This window comes from Pezoporus flaviventris, unplaced genomic scaffold (genome assembly GCF_033815535.1).
Source record: "Pezoporus flaviventris isolate CSIRO_AGI_PZ_B2104156 unplaced genomic scaffold, CSIRO_AGI_Pfla_v1 ptg000355l, whole genome shotgun sequence".
NCBI classification, from domain to species: domain Eukaryota; kingdom Metazoa; phylum Chordata; class Aves; order Psittaciformes; family Psittacidae; genus Pezoporus; species Pezoporus flaviventris.
Window position 1 is genome coordinate 1,227 of NW_026892902.1, and position 10,269 is coordinate 11,495.

Below are 10,269 nucleotides of genomic sequence, written 5' to 3' on the forward strand. Positions count from 1 at the left end.
TGCCCATTGACTCTTCATTGGGTGCTGGAGTGCCTGGTGGGTGCCCATTGGCCATCCATGTGTTAGTAATGTGCTTGTTGGGTGCCCAGCAGGCCCCCGTTGGATGCCCATTGACCACCCATTGGGTGCTGGTGTGCCCATTGGGTGTCCATTGAGTGCTGCCCTGTCCATTGGGTGCCCATTGACCACCCATTGGCTCTTGGGTGCCCATCAGGTCAAACAGGGCACCCATTCAGCACCCATTGGGTGCCATGGGGGGGGTCCCTCACTAACCCTCCTCTTCTCTCCCCCCCCCCCCCCCCCCCCCCCAGATTTCTGTTCTTTAATTTCCTCCATTAACCCAAGGGGGGGCTCCTGCTCACCCTACCCCCCCCCCCACCTCCATCCCCCCATTGGGTGCTATGGGTGCTGAAGGCACCCCTGCACCCCTCGCCCCCCATCACATATCCATCTGTCTTTTCCCCCCCCCCCCCACCATGCCCATGTGTGCGTCCGTCCATCGCCCCCCAGGAGCGACGAGACCTCCATCTAACGGGGACCCACGGCACCCCCAGTGCCAGCGCCATGGGGACACTGCTGGGTTGGGGGGGGGGGCACGCATCACACCATGGGTGTCATGGGGATGGGGGGGGCACACCATGGGGACACCCCCCCCATTGCACTATGGATGCTGGCAGGGATTTACCCCCCACCCCTTGGCACCTTCTTGGGTTGGGGTGGGGGGGGGGGTTGGTATTGGGTGCCCCCCACCCTGACCCCCCCTCCCCCTCCCCCCCCCCATCACCCACAGCCCCCAGGACCCGGTGGAGGGATTTATTTAAAAAATACTTGGAAAATACAAAAAAAAAGGGTATTTAGGGCCCCTCCCCCCCCCATGGTGACACTGGGGGGGGGGGGGCACCATGAATGGGGGGAACCAATATTACACCCTCCCCCCCCAGGGGTGAGGCTCAGGTGGTGGCACCCATAGGGGGGGCACTGTGGGGAGGGTGCTGGGGGACCCCTGGGTGCTTTGGGGGGGGGGGGAGGTCCTATTGATGATGGTTTCCTTTTGTAATTAAAGCAAAATCCAACCTGAGCCTCGGCCTCATCCTGGGGGGGGCCCTGACCCCCACCCCCCCCCTCCCGTGGGGGGGTCACCTCGGGGCGCTGCTCACCGCTGGCTTCCGGGGGCCCCGCAGGCGGCCGGGGGGGGGCCCCGGTTTGCAGCCGGTGCTGGGCGCTGGGGGGGGCCCCCGTGATGCTCCTGCAATGGGGAGAGCCCCAAGGGGGAAACTGAGGCAAGGGGGGGGAACCACGTTGCCCCCCCCCCCCCCCTCCAGCAGCACCTTCCTCACCTCGGGGGGCCGGGCCCCCCCTGGCCCGGGGCAGGGTGGTGGATGGGGGGGCACGGGCTGAGGGGCTGGGGGGGGCCGGGGTCCGGCTGTGGGGCTGGCGGCTTGGGGGGGGAGCTCCCCTTGCCTTTGGCTGGGCTGGGGAGAGAGAGGGGTGGGGGGTGAGGGGGGGGCACCTTAACCCCCCCTGACCCCCATTGACTCACCCTGACCCCCATTGACCCCCCCTGCCCCCCATTGACTCCCCCTGCCCCCCATTGACTCCCCTGCCCCCCATTGACCCACCCTGACCCACCCCCTGCGCCATGGTGTGGGTGCCCCATGGTGAAGGTGCTCCGTGAACCAAGTACCCCATGCAGTGGGTGCTCCATGCAATGTCTCCCATGGCAGGGGGCCCATGGTTTGGGTGCCCCCTGCAATGGGTGCCCTCAATGGAGTGGGTGTCCCTGCCCTGTACCCACGTTGTCTCCATCCCCATCCATCCCCGTCCCATCCCCATCCCCATTCCCATTCGTTCCCATCCCCATCCCCTCCCCATTAATTCTCATCCCCATCCCAATCCCTTCCCATCCCCATTCATTCTCATCCCCATCCATTTCCATCCCCATCCCCTCCCCATTAATTCCTATCCCCATCCCTTCCCATCCCCACCCCTTCCCATCCCCATCCCCATTCATCCCCATCCCTATCCCATCCCTTCCCATCCCCATCCATTTCCATCCCCATCCCTTCACATCCCCATTTCCATCCCCTCCCCATCCCCATCCCTTCCCATCCCCATCCCATCCCCATCCATTTCCATCCCCTCCCCATCCCCATCCCCATCCATTTCCATCCCCATCCCTTCCCATCCCCATCCCCATTCATTCCCAACCCTATCCATTCCCATCCCCTCCCCATTCCCATCCCCTCCCCATCCCCATCCCCATCCCCATCCCCATCCCCTCCCCATCCCCATCCCCATCCCCATCCCCGTCCCCATCCCTCCCCATCCCCATCCCCGTCCCCATCCCTTCCCATCCCGATCCCCATCCCCATCCCTTCCCATCCCGATCCCCATCCCCATCCCCATCCCCATCCCTCCCCATCCCCATCCCCATCCCCATCCCTTCCCATCCCGATCCCCATCCCCATCCCCATCCCCATCCCTCCCCATCCCCATCCCCATCCCCATCCCTTCCATCCCCATCCCCATCCCCATCCCTCCCCATCCCCATCCGCACCCCCCCAGATCCGGTACCTGCTGCCCCCCCCCGCGCTCCTTCCTTTCCCCGGGCCCCAGCCCCCCTCCCTTGGGGAGGGCAAACCCGGGGGGGGGCTCCCCCCACCCTGCTCGGGGGGGGCACCCTGGTGCCGGGGGGTCCTTTGGGTGCCGCTGTGGGGGCCGCCTGCAGCAGAGGTTGGGTGTGGGGGGGGGGCACAAGGACACGGCTCAGCCCAGCCCCTCCCCCCATGGGTTTGGGACCTACCTTGGGGGCGCTGCCGGCAGCGGGGGGTGCCCGGTGCTTGGGGGGGGGGGGCTGTGGGGCGGGGGGGCCCCGCGCGCTCACGGTGGGCAGGAGCGCGCGCACGGGGCTGTCCCGCACCACGAACGTTTCCCGGCGGGGGCTGCGGGGGGGGCGGGGGCCCGCGGGGGGGGGCAGGCGGCAGCGCTGCAGCTCCGCGGCCACGCGCGACGCCTCCCGCACCAGCTCCTCCAGGCGCGCGCCCCGCAGCGGGCTCCAGCCCCCCCCGACATCGGCTTCATCCTCCTCGTCCTCGTCCTGGCTGCGGGGGGGGGGGGGGAAGGTGGGAGCTTGGCTATGGGGCGCTGCGGCCGCCATCACCCCCCCCACGGGCTCCGGGACCCCACTGATGGGTGCCAGGTACCGCGGGGAATCCCAAGCCTCGGCCACTGCGTGGAAAGTGCCCCGGCTATGGGGTTTGTACCACCCGGCTATGGGGTTTGTATCACCCGGCTATGGGGTTTGTATCACCTGGCTATGGGGTTTGTATCACCCGGCTATGGGGTTTGTATCACCCGGCTATGGGGTTTGTATCACCCGGCTATGGGGTTTGTATCACCCGGCTATGGGGCTCCACATCTATGGGGCTCCATATCTATGGGGCTCCACATCTCCCATCTATGGGGCTCCACATCCCCCATCCATGGGGCTCCGCATCCCCCATCTATGGGGCTCCGCATCCCCCATCTATGGGGCTCCACATCTATGGGGCTCCGCATCCCCCATCTATGGGGCTCCACATCTATGGGGCTCCACATCACCCGTCTATGGGGCTCCACATCCCCCATCTATGGGGCTCCGCATCTCCCATCTATGGGGCTCCACATCCCCCATCCATGGGGCTCCACATCCCCCATCTATGGGGCTCCACATCCCCCATCTATGGGGCTCCACATCTCCCATCTATGGGGCTCCACATCCCCCATCCATGGGGCTCCGCATCCCCCATCTATGGGGCTCCGCATCCCCCATCTATGGGGCTCCACATCTATGGGGCTCCGCATCCCCCATCTATGGGGCTCCACATCTATGGGGCTCCACATCACCCGTCTATGGGGCTCCACATCCCCCATCTATGGGGCTCCGCATCTCCCATCTATGGGGCTCCACATCCCCCATCCATGGGGCTCCGCATCCCCCATCTATGGGGCTCCGCATCCCCCATCTATGGGGCTCCACATCTCCCATCTATGGGGCTCCACATCCCCCATCCATGGGGCTCCGCATCCCCCATCTATGGGGCTCCGCATCCCCCATCTATGGGGCTCCACATCTATGGGGCTCCGCATCCCCCATCTATGGGGCTCCACATCTATGGGGCTCCACATCACCCGTCTATGGGGCTCCACATCCCCCATCTATGGGGCTCCACATCTCCCATCTATGGGGCTCCACATCCCCCATCCATGGGGCTCCACATCCCCCATCTATGGGGCTCCACATCCCCCATCTATGGGGCTCCACATCTCCCATCTATGGGGCTCCACATCCCCCATCCATGGGGCTCCGCATCCCCCATCTATGGGGCTCCGCATCCCCCATCTATGGGGCTCCACATCTATGGGGCTCCGCATCCCCCATCTATGGGGCTCCACATCCATGGGGCTCCACATCCCCCATCTATGGGGCTCCACATCCCCCATCTATGGGGCTCCACATCTATGGGGCTCCACATCCCCCATCTATGGGGCTCCACATCCCCCATCCATGGGGCTCCACATCCCCCATCTATGGGGCTCCACATCCCCCATCCATGGGGCTCCACATCCCCCATCCATGGGGCTCCACATCTCCCATCTATGGGGCTCCACATCCCCCATCTATGGGGCTCCACATCCCCCATCTATGGGGCTCCACATCCCCCATCCATGGGGCTCCACATCTCCCATCTATGGGGCTCCACATCTCCCATCTATGGGGCTCCACATCCCCCATCTATGGGGCTCCACATCCCCCATCTATGGGGCTCCACATCCCCCATCCATGGGGCTCCACATCTCCCATCTATGGGGCTCCACATCTCCCATCTATGGGGCTCCACATCCCCCATCCATGGGGCTCCACACCCCCCATGTCCCCCATTCAGCCCCCCCCCCCCACCTGTCGGACGGGGACAGGAGCCCGAAGTCGAAGCTCTCCTCGGTGACGAAGCGGACGTCGGGGGGCCCGGGGGGGGGGGGCAGCCCCGCTTCGCCGCCACCGGGGGGGCCGCGGGGGGGCCGCGGCTGCTCCATGGCCGCGGCTGCCTGGGGGGGAGCGGTGACACCAGGGATGGGGCGGGGGGGGGGGACGGGACCCGACGGTGCCAGGCGGGGATGGCTCCGGCGGAGCGGGCACGGAGCGGGGGGGCCCAGCCCCACATCGGGGGATCCCAGCCCCACAACCTCATCCCCGGGGGGCCCAGCCCCACATCGGGGGGTCCCAGCCCCACATCAGGGGATCCCAGCCCCACAACCCCACCCCCGGGGGGCCCAGCCCCACATCGGGGGGTCCCAGCCCCACATCAGGGGATCCCAGCCCCACAACCTCATCCCCGGGGGGCCCAGCCCCACATCAGGGGGTCCCAGCCCCACAACCTCATCCCCGGGGAGTCCCAGCCCTTCACCGAGGGATCCCAGCCCCACAACCCCACCCCCGGGGGGCCCAGCCCCACACCGAGGGGTCCCAGCCCCACAACTGCATCCCCGGTGATCCCAGCCCCACATCGGAGGGTCCCAGCCCCACAACCGCATCCCCGGTGGTCCCAGCCCCACATCGAGGGGTCCCAGCCCCACAACCCCGTCCCCGGGGGGTCCCAGCCCCGCACCGAGAGGACGCAGTCCCACACTCCCATCCCGGAGGGCCCCCAGTCCCCAAACGGGGGTGTCCCAGCCCCACACCCCCCATTCCAGAGCATCCCCACCCCACATCGGGGGGTCCCAGCCCCACACCCTGATCCCAGTGCTTCCCGGCCCCACACCCCCATCCCAGGAGGTCCCAGCCCCACACCGAGGGGTCCGAGCTCCGCACCCCCATTCCAGAGCATCCCATCCCACACCGGGGGGGGGCCCAGCCCCACATCCGTGGGTCCCATCGCTGCCCCTCCCCTGCCCCACATCCGTGGGTCCCATCCCCGCTCCTCCCTCCCCCTCCCGCCCCCCCCCCCCCCCCGGCTCCCCGCTCACCGCCCCCGGTTCCCGCTCTCCCGCGCGCGCGCCGAGGCGGGGAGGGGGCGTGGCCCGGTGGGAGGAGGGGGGCGTGGCCTAAGGGGAAGCGGGGGCGTGGCCATGGGGGGGAGGAGGGGGCGTGGTCCCGTTCTCATTCCCCCTCCATCGCGTCACCAGAGCCCGCAGCGCCGATTGGCTCTGCTCCCTGAGGGCACGCCCCTTTCCGAACGCTCTCTCCCATTGGCTGTGGCAGGGGAAGGGGGCGTGTCCCCGGAAGCGCGCGCTAGCGGCGGCATGGCCGCCGTCCCGCCTGACTCCTGGCAACCGCCCACCGTCTCCATGGAGACCACGTAAGGACATCCCCCCGGTACCGGTACCGGTTACACCCGGGTCCGCTTCACCCCGGTACCGGTTCACCCCCGTTCCGGTTCACTCCGTTGCACCCCGGTTCACCCCGGTACCGGTTATACCCCGTTATGTCCCAGTTCTGGTTCACCCCGGTACCGGTTATACCCCGTTATGTCCCAGTTCTGGTTCACACTGGTACCGGTTATACCCCGTTACGTCCTGGTTCGCCCCAGTACCGGTTATACCCCATTACATCCCGGTTCCGGTTCACCGTGGTACCAGTTATACCCCGTTACATCCCGGTTCCGGTTCACCGCGGTACCAGTTATACCCCGTTACATCCCGGTTCCGGTTCACCGCGGTACCAGTTATACCCCGTTACATCCCGGTTCCGGTTCACCGCGGTACCAGTTATACCCCATCACATCCCGGTTCCGGTTCACCGCGGTACCAGTTATACCCCATTACATCCCGGTTCCGGTTCACCGCGGTACCAGTTATACCCCATTAGGTCCCGGTTCCGGTTCACCGCGGTACCAGTTATACCCCATTACATCCCGGTTCCGGTTCACCGCGGTACCAGTTATACCCCATTACATCCCGGTTCTGGTTCACCGCGGTACCAGTTATACCCCATTACATCCCGGTTCCGGTTCACCGTGGTACCAGTTATACCCCATTACGTCCCGGTTCCGGTTCCACCTGGTACCAGTTATACCCCATTACACCCCATTTCCGGTTCATCCTTCCTGAGTACCGGATGCCCCGTTATCCCCCATCCCATTGCCCTCTCCCTGTACCGGACAGCCCCCGGTCCCCTTCCCCGTTCCCACCCATTCCCATTCCCCCCATCCCGTTCCCATTCCCGGTTCTGTGTCCCGCAGGATGGGCCCGCTGGTGCTGGAGCTCTACTGGAAGCACGCGCCCCGCACGTGCAGGAACTTCGCGGAGCTCTGCCGCCGCGGCTACTACAACGGCACCAAGTTCCACCGCGTCATCAAGGACTTCATGGTGCAAGGGGGGGACCCCACCGGCACCGGTGAGCATCCTGCCCCCCCCCCCGGTCACCCCATTACAGGTCCCCCCCTCTCCCTCATGCCGCTGACCCCCTGTTTCCATCATTCCCCCCCACCCTCTTCCCAGGCCGTGGTGGTGCCTCCATCTATGGGAAGCACTTTGAGGATGAGCTGCACCCGGAGCTCAAGTTCACCGGTGAGTGGTAGGGGCACAGTGGGACCTGTCCATAGGGTGATGTGACCCTCGTGTCCACCAGGACCTGTCTATAGGGTGATGTGACCCTCGTGTCCACCAGGACCTGTCCATAGGGTGATGTGACCCCCGTATCCACCAGGACCTGTCTGTAGGGTGATGTGACCCCCGTGTCCACCAGGACCTGTCTATAGGGTGATGTGACCCTCGTGTCCACCAGGACCTGTCCATAGGGTGATGTGACCCCCGTATCCACCAGGACCTGTCTATAGGGTGATGTGACCCTCGTGTCCACCAGGACCTGTCTGTAGGGTGATGTGACCCTCCTGTCCAACAGGACCTGTCCATAGGGTGATGTGACCCCCGTATCCACCAGGACCTGTCCGTAGGGTGATGTGACCCTCGTGTCCACCAGGACCTGTCCGTAGGGTGATGTGACCCCCGTATCCACCAGGACCTGTCTATAGGGTGATGTGACCCCCGTATCCACCAGGACCTGTCCGTAGGGTGATGTGACCCTCGTGTCCACCAGGACCTGTCCGTAGGGTGATGTGACCCCCGTATCCACCAGGACCTGTCTATAGGGTGATGTGACCCTCGTGTCCACCAGGACCTGTCCATAGGGTGATGTGACCCCCCCTATCTACCAGGACCTGTCCATAGGGTGATGTGACCCTCGTGTCCACCAGGACCTGTCCATAGGGTGATGTGACCCTCGTGTCCACCAGGACCTGTCCATAGGGTGATGTGACCCTCGTGTCCACCAGGACCTGTCTATAGGGTGATGTGACCCTCGTGTCCACCAGGACCTGTCTATAGGGTGATCTGATCCCCGTGTCCACCAGGACCTGTCCATAGGGTGATGTGACCCTCGTGTCCACCAGGACCTGTCCATAGGGTGATGTGACCCTCGTATCCACCAGGACCTGTCTATAGGGTGATGTGACCCTCGTGTCCAACAGGACCTGTCTATAGGGTGATGTGACCCTCGTGTCCACCAGGACCTGTCCATAGGGTGATGTGACCCTCGTATCCACCAGGACCTGTCTATAGGGTGATGTGACCCTCGTGTCCACCAGGACCTGTCCATAGGGTGATGTGACCCCCGTATCCACCAGGACCTGTCTATAGGGTGATGTGACCCTCATGTCCACCAGGACCTGTCTATAGGGTGATGTGACCCTCGTGTCCACCAGGACCTGTCCATAGGGTGATGTGACCCCCCTATCTACCAGGACCTGTCCATAGGGTGATGTGACCCCCGTATCCACCAGGACCTGTCTATAGGGTGATGTGACCCTCGTGTCCACCAGGACCTGTCTATAGGGTGATGTGACCCTCATGTCCACCAGGACCTGTCTATAGGGTGATGTGACCATCGTGTCCACCAGGACCTGTCCATAGGGTGATGTGACCCCCCTATCTACCAGGACCTGTCCATAGGGTGATGTGACCCCCGTATCCACCAGGACCTGTCTATAGGGTGATGTGACCCTCGTGTCCACCAGGACCTGTCTATAGGGTGATGTGACCCTCATGTCCACCAGGGCCTGTCCATAGGGTGATGTGACCCCCCTATCTACCAGGACCTGTCCATAGGGTGATGTGACCCCCGTATCCACCAGGACCTGTCTATAGGGTGATGTGACCCTCATGTCCACCAGGACCTGTCTATAGGGTGATGTGACCCCTGTATCCACCAGGACCTGTCTGTAGGGTGATGTGACCCTCGTGTCCACCAGGACCTGTCTATAGGGTAATGTGACCCTCGTGTCCACCAGGACCTGTCTATAGGGTGATGTGACCATCGTGTCCACCAGGACCTGTCCATAGGGTGATGTGACCCCTATCCACCAGGACCTGTCTGTAGGGTGATGTGACCCTCGTGTCCAACAGGACTTGTCCATAGGGTGACGTGACACCCAGACCTCATCCATGGCATGTCCCCCACAATGTCAGAACCTTGGCCATGGGGTGCAATGTGTGCCCCCAAATCCCATGCATGGGGTGCTCTGTCTGCCATGAAACCAGGTCAACCCGCCCCCAAGCCCCCAAACCATTCATGCTATTGTCTATCCATCATCCATCCTCCATCCATCCATCCACCCATCCATCATCCATCCATCATCCATCCATATCATCCATCCATCATCCATCCATCCTCCATCCATCCATCCATCCATATCATCCATCATCCATCCATCATACTCCATATCATCCATCCATCATCCATCCATCCATCCATCATCCATCCATCATCCATCCATTCATCCATCCATCCATCCATCCATCCATCCATCCATCCATCCATCATCCATCCATCCATCATCCATCCATCCATCATCCATCCATCATCCATCCCTCCCTCCATCCCTCCCTCCTTTCCCCCCCCAGGCGCAGGGATCCTGGCGATGGCTAACGCGGGGCCGGACACCAACGGCAGCCAGTTCTTCCTGACGCTGGCCCCGGCGCAGTGGCTGGACGGGAAGCACAGCATCTTCGGCCGGGTGAGCCAGGGCATGGCGGTGCTGGCGCGCCTCGCCATGGTGGACACCAACGCGCAGGACCGGCCCCTCGACGACGTCAAGGTCATCAAGGCTTTTCCATCGGGATAATGGGGGGCTCCGGGTCCTCCTCTATGGAATAAAGGAGGTGGGAAGTGGAGGTGATCCCCCCCTGCACTGTGTGATGGGTTTTGGGGGTGGTCTGCGTGCTGTGGTTGGGTGA

The 10,269-nt window shown here is 64.0% G+C and overlaps 2 protein-coding genes across 2 annotated transcripts; one reads left to right on the top strand and one right to left on the bottom strand.

Moving 5' to 3' along the window:
• Nucleotides 1–899: 899 nt before the first annotated feature.
• On the bottom strand, nt 900–6,049 carry PSRC1 (proline and serine rich coiled-coil 1). Its single transcript, XM_061443409.1, has 6 exons — nt 6,004–6,049; nt 4,904–5,085; nt 2,804–3,101; nt 2,575–2,722; nt 1,338–1,472; nt 900–1,246 (listed from the first exon to the last, which is right to left on the bottom strand). Exons 2-6 carry the CDS (start codon nt 5,071–5,073, stop codon nt 1,137–1,139), a joined length of 861 nt encoding a protein of 286 aa, XP_061299393.1. The 5' UTR covers nt 5,074–5,085; nt 6,004–6,049; the 3' UTR covers nt 900–1,136.
• A 137-nt stretch (nt 6,050–6,186) lies between these two features.
• On the top strand, nt 6,187–10,206 carry PPIL1 (peptidylprolyl isomerase like 1). Its single transcript, XM_061443401.1, has 4 exons — nt 6,187–6,335; nt 7,218–7,372; nt 7,477–7,545; nt 9,937–10,206. The coding sequence occupies exons 1-4, from the start codon at nt 6,280–6,282 to the stop codon at nt 10,155–10,157; spliced, it is 501 nt and encodes a 166-aa protein (XP_061299385.1). The 5' UTR covers nt 6,187–6,279; the 3' UTR covers nt 10,158–10,206.
• Nucleotides 10,207–10,269: the final 63 nt, after the last annotated feature.

Excerpts from the sequence above, each read along its gene's own strand:
- PSRC1 (XM_061443409.1), bottom strand. The coding sequence starts at position 5,073 with ATGGAGCAGCCGCGGCCCCCCCGCGGCCCCCCCGGTGGCGGCGAAGCG. Across the intron at positions 3,102-4,903 it reads GAATGGGGGACATGGGGGGT|CCAGGACGAGGACGAGGAGG; the intron begins GTGGAGCCCCAT and ends CCCCCCCCGCAG. Across the intron at positions 1,473-2,574 it reads AGCGCGGGGGGGGGCAGCAG|CCCAGCCAAAGGCAAGGGGA; the intron begins GTACCGGATCTG and ends CTCTCTCCCCAG.
- PPIL1 (XM_061443401.1), top strand. The coding sequence starts at position 6,280 with ATGGCCGCCGTCCCGCCTGACTCCTGGCAACCGCCCACCGTCTCCATG. Across the intron at positions 6,336-7,217 it reads ACCGTCTCCATGGAGACCAC|GATGGGCCCGCTGGTGCTGG; the intron begins GTAAGGACATCC and ends TGTGTCCCGCAG. Across the intron at positions 7,373-7,476 it reads GGGGGACCCCACCGGCACCG|GCCGTGGTGGTGCCTCCATC; the intron begins GTGAGCATCCTG and ends CCCTCTTCCCAG.